The 21,861-nt window shown below is 44.1% G+C and overlaps 1 protein-coding gene across 1 annotated transcript in view; it reads left to right on the top strand.

Annotated features, from left to right (window-relative positions):
- PTPRZ1 (protein tyrosine phosphatase receptor type Z1) overlaps window positions 1-21,861 on the top strand; it is a 159,787-nt gene that overhangs the window by 100,690 nt on the left and 37,236 nt on the right. The window contains exons 9-12 of the mRNA XM_072783268.1: window positions 2,647-2,831; window positions 4,468-4,594; window positions 10,720-10,766; window positions 14,983-18,472. Of these exons, the coding sequence (XP_072639369.1) occupies window positions 2,647-2,831; window positions 4,468-4,594; window positions 10,720-10,766; window positions 14,983-18,472 (3,849 nt within the window). The remainder of the gene's footprint in view (window positions 1-2,646; window positions 2,832-4,467; window positions 4,595-10,719; window positions 10,767-14,982; window positions 18,473-21,861) is intronic.

Here is a 21,861-nt window from a genome sequence, read left to right as displayed (position 1 = left end):
GGTCATGGTCTCGGGGCCCTGGCTCAGGTCATGGTCTCGGGGCCCTGGCTCAGGTCATGATCTCGGGGGGTCTGGTTCAGGTCATGATCTCGGGGGCCCTGGCTCAGCTCATGGTCTCGGGGGCCCTGGCTCAGGTCATGGTCTCGGGGTCCTTGGATTGAGCCCCAGGTCGGGCTCCCTGCTCAGTGGGGAATCTGCTTCTCCCTCTCCCTCTATGTACTCACACAGTCTCTCTCTCTCTGATAAACAAATCTTAAAAAAATAATCCCTAATTAAAATGTAAACCTACACTATTAAATTACCTATAAGCTTTTACAGATTTGTAAAACACAGAAAGCAAGGGGAATAATAACCCGATGACAAGGAAATGCAAGTTTGTTTTTAAACTCCTACTTTATATTAATGCTGATTCTTAAAATTCAAAACATCTGCTGATTTCAACTATTAAGGCAGAATAAACACATACATCCAGCCAAAGTAATTGTGTGTTAATTAAGTAGCAGTCCTTTGGGCATATTTGCAGCCAATAATTTTCTATTTTCTCAAGAGATTTTTGCTTTGTGTGCATGCATACAACTCTAATGAATTTTAAGATAGTTTCATTTGGTGGGGGGAGAGAATAGTTCACTTTAAATCATTCCCGCTTTCTAAAAAGGGGGATTGATTTTTTGTGGGACAAAGTCTACCCATGCTACTGTCCAGAATTGCTTTGACCTTCTCAGAAGGAACCTGGGCTTCCCTAGCAGCAAGACCCAGGCAATCCTGCTCCTCCCTGGACAGTTCCCAGCGTGGCTGGCTCACTTTGGGGATAATCGACGGTCTGCTGCCATCTCGTGGCCACTGAAGAAGTGTCCCTAGATGAGTAATGATGTCGTCTAGACCTGGAGAAGAATGCCTTGTCTTAGTCTGAATTCATGCTTTTTGATGAATTCACATTTTTGGAGAACTGTCCTCTTATTCCCAAAGGAACACCTCACCCTAAATCCTTAGTAAACAACAACAACAACAACACATGACAGTTTGTACAGTGAATCCTCCTGTCTCTCACTCATGTAAAGTCATGCGTGTATTATTAAGCATATATATTTATATTTTTCTGGATCATGTACATACCATTGCCAGCAGAGCATACATGGGCTCAAATTCCTGTTATCACACATGCAGAGACCATTCAGATTTCGATTTATGCGGTCAGGTGTTAGTTTTGACTGCTCTCTTGTGTTCATGAGCAAAACTGCAAGCTAGAAGAGACCACAGCCTTTTTGGTCCCACCCTGATGCTATCCTGAGTATATTTTCACTGAGTCTTTGTAGCGGTCGGTTGTCGGCTGTCGGCTGACTCAGGTCGACCTCATAGTCTCATCTCGTGGCTTCATAACATCAGGTGTCTCCCAGGAGCAAAGCTTGGATTCTGTGACTATGTCAGTCTTTAGTGTTACAGACCTTTCTCCTCTTTTGCAAACTGACCTGGCTTGTGAACGGATTATATTTATTGCTCTGCTCCAATAGCACAATATCATAAAATTTCATGATTTTCATCCTTGTAATTAGTCCAAATCATCACCTTATGAATATACTTCAGGAAGTATCAAAATCCTCTTTTTAATGGGACAAAATTTTTTGACAGGATTCCCAGCACGGGCTTGAATTCATTGTTAGGAAGTCCCTGAACTATTTTCAAACTCTTTTTTCAGATCAGACAAACAAATCTTCTAATTTCCTTTTTTTAAAATTTTTATTTATTTATGATAGTCACACAGGGAGAGAGAGAGAGAGAGAGAGGCAGAGACATAGGCAGAGGGAGAAGCAGGCTCCATGCACCGGGAGCCCGATGTGGGATTCAATCCCGGGTCTCCAGGATCGCGCCCTGGGCCAAAGGCAGGCGCCAAACCGCTGCGCCACCCAGGGATCCCTTCTAATTTCCTAAAATCAATTGCCAACGTGGGATTTTTGTCAGCAAGTTTGAAAAATACAGAAACGGTAGCTTTAGTTGTTCTCCTATAGTTTTCTCTGATAGGGAACTTTACACTATTTCGAGGATTTTGAAACAACAACGTCTGATAACAGACCATATGTTGTCATTTTAAATTCTCCTCATGCTGAGCTAAACATATCTGTTGGGCATGAAACGAGAAATAAAAACATCACGAGCTTGAAGACATCCTTTATTTTTAAAAATGAATTTGTATGCCAAATATATTCAAGACAGTATTCTAAGCAATATAGAAATAGAAAGCTGTGATGCTTGTGTGTATAAGCTAGTATAGGACTTAAGCCCTCTTGAGGAGAGAATAATGTAAGAGAACATGCAACTAATGCAATAGTTGTGTGTTAGGACAGACAGTTGAAAACGACCCAGATCGCTTCAGAGATCAGAGCCCACCTAACAGGAGGGAGCCTCTGACCTAGGCCTTTCCTGAACGGGAAGGTAGACGCAGGTGGAGGTAGGAGGGAAGGAAAAGTGTTCCAGGTACATGAGATGCCATAAGCAAAAGCTCCGCAGTGGAGAAGTGTAACGCTTTACCTTCTGTTGAAATTAAACGCAACACGTTTTCGTAGAATGTGTTTTACTTGTTAAAATCTTGGAGGCCGACATTTGTATCGTTAATTGTACCTTCTCTCTCTCTCTCTCTCTCTCTCTCTGAAGTTTGTAGTTCAGAACCAGAAAATGTCCAAGCTGACCCGGAAAATTATACTAGTCTGCTTGTGACGTGGGAGAGACCACGAGTGGTTTATGATACCATGATTGAGAAATTTGCCGTTCTGTATCAGCAGCTAGAGGGAGAAGACCAAACCAAGCGTGAATTTTTGACCGACGGCTATCAAGACTTGGTAACTATAAGATCAGTTGTTTCATGTAGTGATAGCACTAGCGTTTAATTTTCAAGGTGAGAACTTAACGGATGATGATATATTGTTGCCCTAAACTCTGTGTGAGACGCTCCGGTGGGGAGGAGGGGAGCAGAAGCTATACCAAGCAAACAAGGTCAGACCTCACAGTGAATCACACTAGGTTCTTACTTGTTTTCAGTGACAGGAAGATCACAGCTTGGCCACCAACAGCATTATAGAGCAGACACTTGCAGAAGACTTGGGAACTAAAACTCATCTCGCGTAGCCTCTCTTTACAAATAAAGGGACTCAAGAAAGAGCTAAATACCTTGACTATGACCTTGACTTTCTCACAGTTGTGGAAATAATTGAACGTAGAATCTCAGTGCTCTGATACGGTCATATATCGTTGTCCCCACCATCCTCTGCTGGCACAAAAAAATACAGTAGGGGACTCTTTGCATCGAATTTCCAAGTAGCAGATGTGAAATCACCTGAGCCCGAACCTTTGGAATAGGAGGCAGATAATTTTGAGGCAAAGGTCCGCTCCCTCTTCCTCCATAGTCATGCACGCAAATTAAAGAAAATAAAGTACGGTATGGGACAGTTGAAGCACTATGTTGTCCACCTGAAGCCAATACAGCACTGTCTACTAACTAGGTGGAATTAAAATTAATACTTTTTTAAAAAAAGTAACAGATTCCTTCTGTGACTTGAGCATCTCAGTACTAAATTTTGCCTTGGTAGGGAAGGATTGGCCATAGATTGGGGTCCAGTTGAGAAGACCCTGTCTGGGTATGGCTCCAGGAAAGCCCCACAGCAGGCCGGAGTCACTACTGACTGTGCCTTCAGACGGCCAGCATCCCTCAAGGTCTGGGTATCTGCACCTGGACAAAAACTGTCCTTGTTATCACGGTGCTGAGTATCATGTGGACTAAACTGATAAAATACATAACAACATTTTAACCCGGGTGTCTAGAACAGAGACATTATGAAGTACGTCCACTGTGAGGTTTATGAGAATATTCCATTCTTTCTTTTCATAATGATGTTGAGAAGATAATAATTCTAGCTTGTCTGGCATCTATATTGTTATGATAAAAAGATAAGTTGGGTGTTCATTGTATTTTTCACATCTTGCTCTTTGCCAATGCTGCATGTTTGTCTAAAATATTTAATTTGTAGTTTGGGGTACTCATTTATGAATTTGATGAGTTCTAGTAAAAATGAAACTTTCTCTTTTTTTTAAGGTTTTTATGTATTTATTTTAGAGAGAAAGAGAATGTGAGAGAGCATAAGTGGTGGAGGGGGAGAAGCAGGCTGCCCATCAAGCAGGGAGCCTGATGTGGGGCTCGATCCTAAGACCGTGGGATCATGACCTGAGCTGAAGGCAACCTCTTACCTGACCAAGCCACCCAGGCATCCCAAAATGAAACTTTCTAAAACTAATTTCTAAACCAAAAAAGCCTAATTCACAAATATCACAAGTTCAACTTAACAACAGCCCATAAATTTTTTCTTAGATTAATAAGATAAATATTCCACCGACAAATAAGAAATGTTTTCCAAAGGTAGATGTCTATTATGTTAGGACTCTTATAATACACTTGTATAATTACTGACATCTCTCTTTTAGGGTGCTATTCTCAATAATTTAATACCCAATATGAGTTATGTGCTTCAGATAGTAGCCATATGCACTAATGGCTTATATGGAAAGTACAGTGACCAGCTCATTGTTGACATGCCTTCCGATGACCCCGGTAAGTGCTCTCCTGACATCCTTTATGTTATCTACATATATGAGGCTTGTTTAGTTACTGGATACAGTTGGTGCTTTATCTCTGACTTTATATTGTTTTGGCCAAAGGGCGAAATGATTTTTTTTTTTTTTTTTGGTCTGGATCATCAGTTAATTTTATGAAGCTTGGAAACCATTTTCATTCAGCAGATGTGGTGCAGGACAATAAGTAAATTCATTCTAAACGTTGAAGTTTCCTATTTGTAAACTAAGAGCAGCAAAATCAGTTGTTATGTGTAATGGTCATCAAATGAAAATAGCTATGTAAATATCAAGACTTATATTTTCATAACGAAGAGTTGATTTCATTTGTGCTTATTTCCTTTTTCAGCACCCAAAGCATTTTGTAGTAAGTATACATGTGATCGTAGGCTCATGTGAGGTACTTTGGAATATCTGTACAAAGTATCCAGCAGCTTATCTTAGGTATTTTTATCCACTTTCTATAATTCTGTGTGAAGGGGGTAGAGTGTTTTCTTCTTAGCTGATTTGCCAGTATTCTTTCACAAAGCAAAACGAAGATGTTTCTAATTGTGCTTTATTTGCATGGATCTTCTCTAAGAATTATGGAAAAGTCTTTTGATCTAAAACCTTATGCAATAATCGAATGAAGTGCACAACATCATAATTTGACCATTTACAAATGAATACAATTAAAATCTTCCCTTTGTTAGCATAAGCAGTTTTAAGGTAATAGGATAGAATTATGTATGTACGTATACATGTGTATATGTACATGTTTATATACACATAGACATGCATACGCATATTCATAAATATATACAAACATGCATACACAAATGTAGATATTCTTCGGTCATCACTACCATACCTTAAGTCTACTCACTGATATTTTGTAAATTTTTAATGGAGATGGATAGTAAATAAACTATATCAATTATAGCATATTCCAGTTCGACATTGAAGGAAAACCGATATATTGATTAACCTTTGTGGTCTATATGAATTAGCAAGGACTTTAATCCCTTGTGAGCTTGCTCATTGATTACCTCAACATAGTTGGTCTCACTAGTTAAATTTTTAAGTTGATGTATATATGTCAGAGCATTAGATGATAGATTATATGTGCTTCTAAACCACGGGCTACGAAACTTGCCAAGCTATTTCCCAGGTTAAAATGTTGATGGCTGATAAATATTAATTACTACTATCATGATGACAGTATCACTAATTAATATTTCTTACGATCTGCATCATGGCCTGGGTATGATGTATTGCTTTTATTTAGCATTGTTCTTCAAAATTAGGCTACTTTTAAATGGAATGTGAACACTAAATCTTATTGAAAGGTGGGTATCAAATTTACTGACCCTGGCTTCAGTTATACCGTCCTCCACTGTCATCCCTCACCACAGTTCCCCATATCGATCCACCTAGCAGTGCAACATTGACTATATTGGCCAATATCATATGTGAATTGAAGAAGTATGGCACGTAAAAATCTCCTCGAATCCTATTGTATATTTTAGGATATGAATTATATTAAATGCATTCATTTAATTTACTACCTTGGTTTAATTATAACACTCTCATTTCTGCACATGAAACAATGTCCCAGGAGTTTACAAAAAATAATTACTTCCAGCTATTTGTGTTATATCTTTCTTGCTCTATCCACTATGCCAGAATTTCAAACTTTATTAATTCTTTCGTTTTTACTTTTGAAATGCTTATTGCATAAAGAAAAACAGATCAAATGTCTATTTTCTACAGAAGTAATTTCTGAGTGATCCTTTTAGACTGACTCTATACTGGCACAAAGTACAACATTCTTGTATCATTTGTAGAACGTTCACATTTGTACAAAATAACAAATATTATAACTTGATTTCCATTTATTCAAAGGCTGAGGACAATGTCGAACTAATGAGATGTTAGTCCCCATGGATATCTCAGTCCCTTAAAGCATTTTGTACGGTAATGATGTTTTAGTAAAAGATGGTATTTGATTTGATGTTTCACTATGATATCCCTCTGTAAATCCAAGGTTAAAAACTTAGACTATTCTATAATTATTGCCACCAAAATAATTTGGTGGCAGTCCTTCATCAAAAACCAACTTACCCAAAGTTTGGGGTCTTCCTATTTCTTCATAAAGAAAAGATTTGTTCTTTTGGAACTTTTGTTCTGATCTAAAAGGCGGCAATGGCGTTTCAATTCATATATTTTTAATTTGTTACTAAAACTACATTATCTTAAATATTGTGTCTGTTGTAAATATATCACAGTAGAAGTCTTGATAAAAGTACTATCTTGTGTTTTAGTGTGATGGTACCTACCAGCTTTGTGAATTTTATAATTTATGTGGCTAATGTAGATGTAAGTGGCTTTTGAGTTTGCTGCTTATTTCATGGTTTTCATCAGTACCATTTCATCCTGTTAATCATATTGTTCATTACCTTAGTAACATTGTAATGTACCCTGTTGAATTATTATTATTTTGGATAAGCTGTTTTCTAAATACTGTATTGTTTTTTACTTTTGTTAAAAAGAAATGAAGGGGGTCACTTCTAATTGCCCTCATTCTTTCAATGGTAGATTTCAAATATCTTAATCAATATCTATGAAGGAAAACTCAACCTTCTAAGTTGTGCATTTAACTTTGGCTAATTTGATTATTGCTTGTGCATTTTCATTACACTTGCTGTGTACCACAGTGTCACCATAAAACGAGTGTCCATTAAATATGTCTATAAATTGCTATTTTAAAATAACCTGCATAAATTCATATTAAGAAACTATTCGAATTCCTCAGGAAAGGTTAGTAAGCTTAAAGTATATTCTTTCCAAATACTTTGTAGAAAACTATATTTATGAATAAACTATTCATAAATATATTTATTTCATTGTAACTAAAATAAGTGTGTCATTTCTATTCTATAATGTAGAGTTAATTATTATACAATTATAGAGGATATCATTTAAGTACACGTTTTAGGGTCTTGGTAATTATATGTGTTAAATTTAAATGCATGGTGACTTAGATCCACACATTTTTCTGTTGTTGTGTGCTTGTCAGTTGTGTAACAGTTGTGTTTGTTAAATCACGGTCTCTCTGTCCTCGCTCTGTATCATCATGTGCTATGGCTGTTATTATATAATATTTAAAATCACAGTTTCAAGATATTGCAGTCTACGTTGCTTCGACCTCTTGCAGTGTGAAACTTGGCTTTCTTTAGACAATTAAATAAGCCTTGCTTGCCAACCTACATCAGTGTTGCTTTTTTGTGTCGTGGAATATTAATGTGTTACTAACATGCTCTTCTAGAAAACTTAACATGACATGTGCCCCCAAACTAAACTGTAATGAACCAATAATAGCTTTTGTTCAGTTATCACACATGTGAATTTTCTGTATTCGCTCAAAAAATACATTAACCGTCTTTACTGTGGGACTTTTTATAGCCTTCATGCAGTCTATTTTGATGAAGTGAGTGAGAAGACTGCAAACCAGTATGATTTTGAACTACTTAATATATCAGTATTGCCTGAGTCCGATCAATGGCTGCTAAAATGCCAGTTTTTCTGGTGAAGAACCAGCAGGCCAGAGGGTACCCAGTATGAGCTTGCGCCCATCACCAGAACTATGACTTGGGCGCTGTGAACTCTCAGACTCAGAAGTATGGCTTCAGAATCTCCAGGAAGATTAAAAAAAAACACACACACACATTTTAAAAAAATGTATTTGACAGAGAGCATGAGCTGTGGAGGGGTGGGGAGTGGGAGGGGCAGGCAAAGAGAGGGAGAGAGAGGCAGACTCCCCTCTGAGCCGGGAGCCCGACGACATGGGGCTCGATCCCAGGACCCTGGGATCATGACCTGAGCCCAAGACAGACGCTTAACTGACTGACCCACCCAGGCGCCCCTGATAGAAAAAATTTTCTAAAAGTTTTGTGTTTAACAATTGTTCTAAAGACACTCAGCAGAGAGATTTCTGGATTATATGGGGTAAAAGGTGATCCAGGTCAACCCCAGAATTTTAGTCAATTCAAATAATCTAATTGGAAACCAAATTGAAGTTAACTTATGCTGTGGCGAAAGGATAAGGATAAATCACATGCAATGATGCACTCAGAGAATATTGAAAGGAAAGAAAATCAGTCATCACTGTGATAATTATACCTGCCCTGCCCCAGCCTTGACAATCAATAAGAAAACTACTTTTGCCTGTTAAAAGTATGAAGTTAGGTAAAGATGGACCATGTTTTAATTTGCTTGCTTGTTTGTTTTTAATTTTAAAACATTTCCTTAAACATGTTGAAGAGAATGGATTATCATTGAAACTTTTTTCCCATAGCCTCTTAGCAGAGAAAAATCGATAGTATAATATATGTGTCACTAGCAAACATTTCTTATGACTTGCCCTCACTAACATTAAAATATTTTAAAAGTTCATGAAGGGTGTGACTCCACTTAAGAGCATTTTGGTAAAATTATGCATGGTCTCACATGCTGAATTTAAAGGCTCTCACATGCATGAACTTCTCTAAATGTAGTTTATAGAAAATCATATTGAAGGTTCTTATTTGCCTTTTATAGTTTAGCTGCATCCCATCTTTAAACTCACTGTACTGATTTCCTTGGAGGTCATAGAGACACAAATGTTTCAAACTATTGAAATCTTCTCAATTCGAAAACATGAAGAATAAAGAGCATGAAAAACAAAAAATGGAAAACAGAGAACATTGATGGTCCAAATAAAGGTTTCCAAACTTTTTCATGGTCAGTTTTAATAAGAAAAAAACTAGTTGAGGGTTAGAATTTAACTCAATTAAAATTGTTTAGGCTAACAAACTTTGAGAGAGCTGAATGGCTAAGAGTATTAATTTTGCCTAAATTCTCTAAGAGATTGGCTCACTTCTAAATTTTTCTTGAATTCTCCTCTAAATGGAATCCATGCACAGGACTACATTTTATGGCCTCAACATTTCTTAATGCCTAGAAATTTTATGATAAAAATAAACTCAAGGAAGTCTTTATTATAGAAGAGGCCTGGATTTGATCATTTCCTGTAACGTTTCCTGTTAGTTTACTTTTACCTTTGAAAACTTTAGAGAATGTGCATCTCCCCTGAGGATACCTAGAGGCCTAAAGCATAATCACAAGCAGCACTGGGCTAGGGAAGAGCGTGAGTGTCGGGGGTGGAATGAGATTCTGTGAAGTAATAGGAACAAGAGAAGCATCGCTGTGCTAACGCTCGTTCCAGCTGAGCCCGACGCAGCTCAGATGCGGAGTGAACCTGCTTCTCGCTCAGCCCTCAGTGACCCGTGTGGTCTCCTTGTGGCGGGAGAGAACCAGCGCCTAGTCTCTCCTCGTTCGCGGACAGGTTTTAAGATCGAGATAATCCATGTACTGGAAATACACGGATTCTGGTCCTTGGGAATAGCAGGCTTGAATGATCCTGGCCAGTGCATTCCCCGTCTAAACAGCACAGCCGGGTTTCCCTGGAGAGGAGGGACTGGGATGATGCAGGGACTGGGATGATGTGGTCCTGTGGCCACCAGGCTGGACCTGCGGGAAGACATCGGCCACTTGGTGCAATGCCCTGCGTACGTCTGAGCGTGAGCCCAAATCCACGGTATAAGAGGATCATTTGACCTCACTCCGAAGAGGAACTGAAGGGATAAGAAGCCGAATAAGAAAATAAATCCTGTCAATTCTCCCCCTAATCCCTGGCATTTCCCTATCAACCCTGTTAAAGATAGAGGTCTACACTGAGAAAAAATCATTTGGGTTTTTTAATACTCCGTAGTGTCAGCCTGTCCCCCTCTCCCTTCTTAGCTTCAGTCACACACGAGGGGAGGAGGAAGGAGAAGGGAGTTGGGGTAGAGGATAGAGATGAAGGCTTCGACTGCAGCTTCACGTAGGTTGGCGTGGTGGCGTGTTACGCAGTGTTCAGTACTGTCGGAAACTAAAATCTGAGATTTTTATTTTTGGAGATTCTGTATTTTCAAAGCTAAAAAGCCTTCCCCCCCCCCTTCTCTCTCCTCTTTCCATCCAAAGGTAAACCCACATGGTTGAAATAGTTGAATAAACGTTTTAATAATTTTGTTTCTATTTTTGTAGAACTTGACCTCTTCCCTGAATTGATTGGAACTGAAGAAATAGTCAAGGTATTATAGCTCTTTTCATATTACAATGTTTTAAAATTAAAAAGTATTTTTTCAGTTATTGGCTAGATTTCAGATGTTGCATTTACCAAAGTTTGTGCGGCATTATTCATTGTAGGAGTTAGTTGCTGAGCTTCGTAGGTAGGCATGTAATTGATATACATGATTCCTCCATGGAAGAGTTGGAAGACACTTTGATAGTATAATAAAAAAAAACCAAAAAGGTTGGTGATAATTTAAAAAGTGAACTTTCAAGATAATTATAGCTATAAACTATAACTCAGAATTTTTTCAATGTTCAAGTTTTTCTAAAAGACTAATATTTAACCAATTCTTAACATTTCTGCAGTTTATTTATAAATAACTAATGGTTGACAGATTGATATAAATATGAGCCAAAATATAGGTTGTATATACGCTTCTGCCCATTGAATCTAAACAATTGTGTATGGATTATTATTATAAATGTTTGTTGCTAACATAACGTCCTATAAGTAAATAAGTACTTTAAAAGATTTATAAATTTTAACATTAGCTCAATTTTTAAAATAGAGACAAAATGACTGGTGCATCTTCTGTCTCACCGTACAGCCAAATGTACTGTTCATCGTAACTGAAATTATGTTAAATGCAGGTGCTGTTCTTAATGTAATACAAATGTACACGTATGTATGTATGTGTGTATGAGGCCATAGAGCATGATAACTAATGCTACTACTATCTGGCAATGAATAGCCGCTAGGTTGTATTTTCACACGTAGAATTATCTCAATAATTTTTATGTCTTATAAAAATTAAAGGATTAATTTATACACAAAGGATTATTCTACCAAAGTGAGCAGTCTACCTTTCAACGAGAGTTCACAAAATCCAGCCAAGGATACCTTTGTGTGTGTCTGTGTGCCTACACATGGATAGGTGTAAACCTAGCCGCGATCACCAGGGTGCAGACTGCCGGCTTCTCATTGCATCTTCACACGGTAGAGAGCAGAGCAGAAGCAGCAAGGTCTCTCATGACTCTTCCTAGAAGAGCATTAATCCCATTCATGAAGATCTACCCTTAAGACCTCATCTAATCTCAGTTACTTCCCAAAGGCTACACTTCCTAATACCATCACTCTGAGGGGTAGGATTTCTACATAGGAATTCAGGGAGGTACAAATATTTAGTCCATGCATGACACTATTCACTACCACGGATTCATGCAGGGATGAATGTTGGCAGATTCCTGGAACGTATCTGTAATGGTTATTTATTTATTTATTCATTCATTCATTCATTCATTCATTTATGAGAGACAGAGAGAGAGAGAGAGGCAGAGATGCAGGCAGAGGTAGAAGCAGGTTCCCTGCGGGCAGCCCGATGTGGGACTCGATCCCAGAACTCCAGGATCACGCCCTGGGTCGAAGGCAGGCACTCATCTGCCAAGCCACCCAGGGTCCATGTAATGGTCTTTAAAAACTGAATTTGGAAGCCAATAGTTTGGGCGATGTTTCTTAGATTGTCTTCAAATAAAAATGCATTACTTTGAAGGATAAAGTATCTCCAGCATGATCCAGGCCTTACAATAAAATTTCCTAAATGGAAGCTGTGAAGAATAACAGGTGTGACACAGTTCAAAACCATAGTGGAAGAAAGATCCACAGTAACTTCATAAGAAAATATAGGAAGGAGTATACATTAAAATATTTGTGGTTTCAGGTTTGTATAAAGTAATCATAGAGGATGAATGATCTGTTTTTGAAGTGTTGACATGAGGTCACATGCCTTCATAGAGATCTACAAGATGTGGTTAGGTAGGATCAATGAATGGCACCTCATTTTCATCACATTTTTTAAAAGATTTCTTTATTTAGTTTAGAGACCGAGAGCGTGGGCAGGGGGCAGGACCAGAGGGAGAGGGAGAGAGAGTCTCGAGCAGACTCTGCACTGAGCACAGAGCCTGACCCAGGGCTCGATCCCATGACCCTGAGATCAGGGCCTGAGCCAAAACCAAGAGTTGGATGCTTAACCGACTGCTCCATCCCAGCACCCCCATTTTCATCAGATTCTGAGAGGTATATGAACACAGTTTAAGATTCAGATTCTTTCTCCTAAAATTGGTTAGTTCTTACTAATTTGTACTGTCAGTTTTCTTCTTTTAAGGGATGTGACTTTAAAAGATCTGACAAGTGACAGTCCTGCGGGCCAACAGAGGTAGCCCCTTGATCTCTCCGGCTCTGAGGGATCTGAGGATCAGGCTGGAGGAAAAGCCAGGCCGGGAGCCCCCTGCCTGACCCCCACCCCTCAGGCCCCTTTGGAGTCTCCAGCACCCCCCCCCCATGTGATAAATGTCCCAGCCCCATGGGTTATGTTGTGCGGCCAGATTTGACGTTAACCGTCACGCCCTGGCTGGGTGTTTGAAGAAAGTCCCTAAATGCTGCTGAGGCTGACGGGGGCAATAGCAGCGGAGGCTGGTCTTTGAAAGCCGGCCGCCGGGGCGGGGAGAGCAGATGAGGAGACCGGCTCCGCTGCAGCTGTTTCATGTCCACCAGTCCAGGTGGTGACCCGGAGTCTGCGGCGGGGACAGGGCTGCCGCGCTGCGTGAGGGGTGGCCGTTTCCTTTGCTTTCTCTGGGGGTGAATGTGTGCGTATGCTCTCTTCACACCTTTTTGGGAAGCAGAGAGAAGGCTGGGGACGAGAGCGAGCTAGAGTGGAAGCCCGGGGACCTGGGCTCGCTGCTGCCTTGCCTCCCCTTGTGTCCCCCTAAAGGGAAGCACGGTTCACGAGGAGGTTCACATCCCAGGCTTCAGAGTGACAACAGCATGTCCCATAGCCTACCTGGACGACACCTGTGGCCGTTTTGTTTTTGAAGCACATGATTAGACATGTCATAAAATGCACAGTTAAAAAAGAAAAAACAGCAAAAACCATGGGTCTTGGTTGACCTCTAGCCAGAGTGCTCCTGGGCCACAGCAGTGACAAGTGTTCCTGAAAGACTGGGTCACCCCAATGGTGTTTCAAAGGAAAATATAAAATTACCTGGTGCTAGAAGCATACTCTGACAATTTGTTTTTAACAGAGTGTCTGTGGGGCACCTGGTGGCTCAGTTGGTGAAGTGTCTGGCCTCTTGGTGTTGGCCCAGGCCATGGTCTCAGGGTCCTGAGATCGAGCTCCCGGTCAGGCTCTGTGCTCAGCTGGAGTCTACTCGTCCCTCTCCCTCTCTCTCTCAAATAAATAAAATATTTTAAGACAATAATAATAGATGTTAATTGGATTTAAATAAAAACTTTTTTAAATATAAAAGAAGACGACGATGTCCACCTATGCCTTGAGTGGAAAATATTTAAAACAAAATGAAAGGGGATCCCTGGGTGGCGCAGCGGTTTAGCACCTGCCTTTGGCCCAGGGCACGATCCTGGAGACCTGGGATCGAATCCCACATCGGGCTCCCGGTGCATGGAGCCTGCTTCTCCCTCTGCCTGTGTCTCTGCCTCTCTCTCTCTCTCTCTGTGACTATCATAAATAAATAAAAATTAAAAAAAAAAAAAATGAAAGGCCAAAACTTCTAGTTGTAAATCTTCCTCTTACGGTGACTTAGACATTATGACTTACTCTGAATGCATCAGAATATATCCTGAAAACGCGACTAGTTAGATGTTTGAAATAAATTGTTCCCCTTCATATTATAAGAAGCTAATTGCTATTGAGTTGTTGCCAGAGGCACCGAACAGAGAAACATGAAATAAGTAACGCTGTCGATAAACAGATTATAACGCACCTTTCTTTCCAAGCTGTGGTACCTGTCAACTTAATTACTTCCACGCATTAAGGATAAAGGCAGCCGGGATCCCTGGGTGGCGCAGCGGTTTAGCGCCTGCCTTTGGCCCAGGGCGTGATCCTGGAGTCCGGGGATCTAATCCCACGTTGGGCTCCCGGTGCATGGAGCCTGCTTCTCCCTCTGCCTATGTCTCTGACTCTCTCTCTCTCTCTCTGTGACTATCATAAATAAATAAAAATTAAAAAAGAATAAAGGCAGCCGTGAACAGGTGTCCTCAGGGGTTTGCGGAGTGTCCTGGGAGGGGGACGAGAAGGGTCCTGGGCTGGAGGCAGGGGAGGGCGGGCGCGGCCTGGGTTCGCACCGTGGAGGTGAGCGGTGCAGGGCGGTGTGAGGCGTCATTGCGCATTCGGGCGCTTCCTCCTTCCTTAGGTCCCATTGAATCTCGTTTGCTTTTCAAAGGAGGAAGACGGGGGCGAAGACAGCGGAGAGGACGCTCTCGTGCATCCCCGCAGAGACGGCGCCACAAGCCACCTGCGGAGGGAGGAGCCCCAGACTCCGACCACAGCCGGCTACAAGCTCGCGGGGACCCAACGCGACGAGGCCGAGCCCCGCCGAACCCCGGCGAGGGCAGGCGGAGCCCCGGGGCAGGGCGTGCGCCCCACCTCCCGGGGGGTCACGGCGCCCGCCCCCCGCCCAGGGCTCCCCGGGACTCCCGCGCCCGGCCGCTCCCAGCTGCACCTGCCGGGGCCCGCGGGGTCGGGGGCCGAGTCCCCGGAGGCGTCCAGCGACCTGGGCGAGGACGAGGGCCTGCTGACCGCGCTCGGGCTGGCCCCGCGCGCCGCCGACTCCCCGGGCTCCGGGGGCTCCCGCGCCGCAGCCCCGCCCGCGCCCCCGCCCCCGCCCCCGCCCGCGGGGCCCGCCCCCGGGGAGCCAGCCGCGTCGGGCTCCGGCTCCGGCTCCGGCTCCGGCTCCGGGCCCGAGGAGCCCCCGCCCGACGCCGCCTCCGACGCAGGCGGGCCCGGCTCCGCGCAGCCCTCGGCCCCGCGCGCCCCCGCGACCCCCGCGACCCCCGCGACCCCCGGCGCGCACGGGCCGCCCTCCGCCAGCGCGGCCTCGGCCCCGACGGCGCCCCCCGGACGGCAGGACCCGGGCCCCCCGCGGCCCCCCGCGAGCGCGGCGCACCCGCCCAGCACGCCGCCCGGCTCCCACGGTGAGACGCCCGCCCGGCCCGCCCGCGCTAGCCCGGCCCGCCCTCTAGCCCCCCCGCTGCTTGCCGGCCCGACCCGCAGCGCCAGCCCTGCCGCTGCCAGCCGCGCCCCTGCCCCGGCCCCGGCCCCGCACGCCGCGCCCTGGGACTCCGCCGCCGCCGCTTCCCCGACGCTTGTGCTGCCCGCGCCCCCCGCGCCCCCGCTGCTGCCCCCGCCCGGCGCGTCGGGGGACGGGGACGGCGACGGCGACGGCGACGGCGACGGCGACGCCGACTGGTCGGGCGCCCCCGCGGACAGCGCGCTCCCCGCCCCCGACGGCCGGCCGGGCCCCGCGACGCCAAGCGCCGCACCTGTGCCCCCCGGGCAGGCGGGGCCGCGAGCGGAGGCCGACGTCGCGCTCCGCCCCGAGCCCGCCCCGCAGGGGGTGCCCGACGCCCCGGACGACGCCCCGGAGGACGCCCCGGAGGACGCCCCGGAGGACGCCGTCGGGGCGCAGGCCCTCGGGGCGGCCGGGCCGACCCCTGCGCTGGGCGCCGCCCCCCGCGAGCCCGCTGCTGCCCCCGCCCCCGCCCCGCCGCCCCCCTGCGAGCCGTCGGCCCTCCCCGCGGAGCCGCTGCAGCCCTCCCTGCGGGCCCCCGAGGGGCACGCCGCGCCCACCGCCGCCCCGCCCGCGCCGCGAGAGCCCCCGACGCCTGGCAGCCCGGGACCCGGGCTGGGGCAAGGCCGGGCCGCCCCGGGGGGAACCGCGTCCGCCCCCGGGGCCCTGGGGCCCGCCGCTGACCCCCAGGGTTCAACCGTTTCTCGTGCAACTGAGAAATCCTTCGAACCGCTGTGGCCTAGTCGCCAAAGTTCGCAGTGGGCTCCGTCCTTGCTCAGTGAGGAGCCGCTGCCCACGGCCGGGCTGCAGGTGAGCCATGCGCTCGCCCCGGGCGGAAGGCGTGCACCTGCTACCCCGGCCTTACTCACGAGCGAGCTCCTGTATCCCCATGAGCTTCTCACCTCCACCGACGGGTCCCTGGCCCACGAGGTGCTGGCTGGGGCTCCAGCCTCCACGGCCAGGCTGCAGGTGAGCCATGCGCTCGCCCCAGGTGGAAGGCGTGCACCTGCTACCCCGGCCTTACCGACAACTGCGCCACCGAGCACACTCACGACCGAGCTCCTATATCCCTATGAGCTTCTCACCTCCACCGACGGGTCCCTGGCCGACGAGGTGTTGGCTGGGGCTCCAGCCTCCACGGCCAGGCTGCAGGTGAGCCATGCGCTCGCCCCGGGTGAAAGGCGTGCACCTGCTACCCCTGCCTTACCGACAACTGCACCACTGAGCACACTCACGAGCGAGCTCCTATATCCCCATGAGGTCTTCACCTCCACCGACGGGTCCCTGGCCAACGAGGTGTTGGCTGGGGTTCCAGCCTCCACAGCCAGTCTGCAGGTGAGCCATGCGCTCGCCCCGGGTGGAAGGCGTGCACCTGCTACCCCTGCCTTACCGACGGCTGCGCCACTAGGCACACTCACGAGCGAGCTCGTATATCCCCATGAGCTTCTCACCTCCACCGAGGGGTCCCTGGCCGAAGAGGCGTTGGCTGGGGTTCCAGCCTCCACGGCCAGCCTGCAGGTGAGCCATGCGCTCACCCAGGGCGGAAGGCGTGCACCTGCTACCCCTGCCTTACCGACAACTGCACCACTGAGCACACTCACGAGCGAGCTCGTATATCCCCATGAGCTTCTCACCTCCACCGAGGGGTCCCTGGCCAACGAGGTGTTGGCTGAGGCTCCAACCTCGATGGCCAGTCTTCAGGTGAGCCATGCGCTCACCCAGGGCGGAAGGCGTGCACCTGCTACCCCTGCCTTACCGACGGCTGCACCACTGAGCACAGTCACGAGCGAGCTCGTATATCCCCATGAGCTTCTCACCTCCACCTACGTGTCCCTGGCCAACGAGGTGTTGGCTGGGGCTCCAGCCACGTTTTCTGACTCGCCTGTAACCACCCGTCATTCTGTTCCCCCAGCAAGTGTGTACGCTTCCATCACAGCTGTCCCCACCGGCACACAGAGCCCTGTCCCCACAACCAAGGTGCTCCTTCCTTCCAAACCAGCTTCCGGGCAGATCCCGAGTGCCAGGGCTGATGCTGGTTTAGTGGGTGGTGGTGACGATGGGGATTCTGACGATTATGACGACGACGACGACGACAGGGAGAGAGAAGGCCTGTCCGTGAGCAGGTGTATGTGGTGCTCCTCCTATAGGGAGTCCCAGGAAAGGGTAACGAGCGAGGCAGACACCCGAGAGGGCAGTCGTGTGGATCAGGCCGCCCCGACCTCAGGGTCACTATCTGAAAGCTCTGCGGAAGACAGTAAAGGCACAGGTGTGATAGCAGACAGTCAGGCGGCCCCGCACAGAGGCGCTGAGAAATCCCCGCCAGCGCCCGAGCCGCCCCAAGAGCCCCGGAGCGGGGAGCAGGAACACGACCCTCAGACCGGGAAGGCCCGGCCTCCTCGCCCCCCGGAGCCCGGAGCATGGGCCGTGGTTGCCGGTGACGAAGAGAGCGGCTCAGGGCACGCCCTCGTGGATAACCTGAATGACAACGACACCTCCACAGATTTCAGTTTTCCAGACATTAATGAGAGAGATGTGGATGGGGGCCTGGAAGCAGGTGACTCAGAAACCCCCCCCAGATCCCCTCAGTCCTCCACGCCGACGGTGACTAGCAGGCACTCGGAAGTATTCAACATTTCAGAGGCAGGTTAGTTCTGGATCCGAGAGATAGACCGAGGTGTGGTGGTTTTCTTCCTCCAAAAATAGAAAAACCATGGAAGGAGGCAGTGGTAAAGTGGCACATCGTTTTGTTTTTGAATCAAGACATTCGACATAATCAATTTACAGTTTTTAAAGTATTATTTTACTCATTTCAAACGAATACTCGACATGCTTTGGTAGCAGAGAGAAAAAAAAAAACGTTTTTTATTTATTCTAAATTTTTCATATTCTTCAAGATGCCAGTTCCATGTAGGAGCAATTATGTGTGTGCAATGCATTTTTAGTATACTGCCTTTTAAATGATAGACTGGAGTGTGCTGTTTTTGGACAGTTTAACTTTTATATTCACTTATGTTCTAAAGTAAGATGTGATCTAATCTCACTGAATGATAAAGTGGATGATTAAATTCTGATAGTAATAATATGATAGAAACACCTCTCTGACCCACCCCATGGAAAAGATATGATAGTCTGCACATCCACGTCAGCCTGGGGAGCTTTAAAGGGTTCTGTTGCTGAGTTTTGAGAGTTAATGCTAAGATCTTTTTTTTTTTTTTTAAGGTTTTAATTTTTTCAAGTCGTCTTTGTTTGGTTACCCTAATGTTGCCTAAAGAGGGCAGTGTGAACTAACAAGATACGTTCTACTTTGGACTTGCAGTGATTCGCCTTTCTAAGAAGTTAGAGAATGGCATTAATATGCATAGTCTGTATAGGTATTGTATGACAAGATGTAAAACACTAGAACATTCTCTGTAGAAATGCATTTCATTTGTTAATGTATTTTATGCAAATTAGTTATTGGCCAGCTGTTTCTCTGAGCAGATTACCTGCAACATATATAATACAGATGTTTGTTTTAAATACCAATGGGGAGAAAGGGAAATTCAATACCATTAAGCATATGAAATACCAGATAATTTCATTGAGTTGATCGTAGGAATTTTATAGTTTGTTAAATTTTAAGGCATTTTAAAAATTAACAATGAAAATATTTAAATCTCAACATAGTAAGTCAAAAGATAGTTTAAGGTACCATCTCGTAATCTTACTTCATAGATGCAGATACTTATAAGCCATATCATAGATACCAGTCTCATTAGGACATTTTTTTCTCTTCGTTATTTCCATCCTTTGAATTAGTTGTATATTTTTCTTTCAGTGCAGCAGCAATTAAAAGTTTGTACATTTTGATAGAGAAGTTTTTCTACATTCTGACTTGATACCTATTTAACATTGCATTCCAGTTTAAACATTACACTCTGATATGTGAGAATGAATAATGAATCCATAGGTCACCATATTCATTAGTGTTGCCATATATATGATTGTTATCTGGCTTCAATTATAGTACATGGCTTTTTTAAAAAAAAATTATTAGATTTATTTTAAAGACATATTAGGAATTCATCCTTTTTTTTTTTTTTTCTATCTTACTAGGTAGTAACATCATCAGTATGTCCTTGCTAGATTATGCTGTTATGGAGAAACTATATATATTGCAACGTGCCAAACCTAGAATTATCGATTAAAACTTAGTAATTTCTTATCAGTGCACTAATGTGATTAATTATGAAGAGTATGTTCTCCCACTGGTGAGGAGAAAACAGTAGGAATATAACTTCCAATATTACCAGGTAACATAATTAATGGAGTAATAAGATCAAACAAATCAGGGAAAAATTCTTGTCTACTTTTAATACTGTATCTGTCTTATAACGTAATTAAATATGCCTCCTTATCAAATGCAACAGGGTAATTCTGAAACTTACTATTTTATTATGCACTTCTAGAACGTAGAATAACTTATGAGACATGCTCCCTAAAACCAAGTAGATGAGGCAGCAAATATGAGTATCTGCAATTTATGAAGGCATAAACTGAGACCCAGAAATACTAAATTACTTGATTCAGGTCTCAAAGGAAGTTAACACAAAACTGAGACTGGATCATGTGTTGTTGGTGTCCATCTCTTAGAGACTATGCTTTCATCATTGAGGACAATAAAATATATATGATGCTTAATTTGTAATGCCAAAATTATACTGTTTTCTTTTAAAAATGTATTTTGAAGTATTAATCTCATTTATGTTTACTAGTCATCTGTTGGAAGATTATTGTCCTATTTAGGTAACTCATATACACTCCTGAACCATATCAAAATAGGTATTTTAGTCTCAACTGATGAATCTAAAGATCAATACCAGTAGTCGTTCCTCACTGCAACATGTAAAGCAACCAGTTGATCATGCTTCTTTTTTTTATAAATATATTTTTTGAATTTTATATATTTTATTTTTTAAGATAATCTCTGCATCCGACGTGGGGGTTGAACTCATGACCCTGACATTCAACACTAGCAGACACTTAGCTAGCCAGTATTATCTATACTTTCATGTAGTAGCTCATCTTGAATAAAATACCTGGGTTTCCTAATATATAATTACCATGGATTTATCATTCTGACTCCTCAGTAAAAAGGTTTATTTTAAAATCAGGCCTCCCAGAGAACTTACGAGTAAAGTCTGTATCACAAGATTTTCTATGTGTGCATGTGTGTATATAGTGCATGTGTATAGTGAGTGTGATATATATGGTAATTTGTTACATATTTTATGTGTTCTGAATCTTACATATATATCACATATGTGATCAGATCTATCTCATATATACATATGCACGTACATATATAAGTGAGATATGTATTTACATACATGCATATATGTATACACACCTATGTGCGTATTTCTATAAATATTTGTGGTCACATAATTATATAAGCTCACGTTGTACATAAATTAATGTACATTATTGGTTCTCAAACGTAAATGTGGATCAAAATCACCTGGAAGGCTTGTTAAAACACAGATTTCTAGGCCTTACCCACAGTTTCCGATTCAGCATATTTGTGATGGTTGGCATGGGGCCCCAAATTGGCATTTCTAACAAGTTCCAGGTGATGCCAATGCCAATATTCTGAGAACCACATTTCAAGAATGAATGATTTAGATAATGATATTAACTGCCATTTGTAATTTCTAGGTGCCAGGGACTTTACGAAGTGAATTATTTCATTGTTTAGCCTCAAAATGTCCATTTAGGTAACAATATTATAGTCAAGAAAAAAAAAGTGAAGACAATTATGTATTAAAACAAGATCCTTTCTTAAATTTTATAAGGAAACTTTCTTTCAGTGCTTTCACCATCAGATTATTTAGGCTTCTAGATGAGCCTCATCATAATGTGTAATGACCAGAGCATATGATTAACAGAATAGAAACTAAAGCTTGGGTCTCTCACAAGAATATTAACTACAGCTGAGGGATCAGTTGATTTACAGTATTCCCAATTTTTACTCAGTTTTATGATTTTTTAAGT

This window comes from Canis lupus, chromosome 18, assembly GCF_048164855.1.
Source record: "Canis lupus baileyi chromosome 18, mCanLup2.hap1, whole genome shotgun sequence".
NCBI classification, from domain to species: domain Eukaryota; kingdom Metazoa; phylum Chordata; class Mammalia; order Carnivora; family Canidae; genus Canis; species Canis lupus.
Note: the sequence above shows the minus strand (reverse complement) of the source record. Positions and strands in the feature narration are given on the sequence as shown.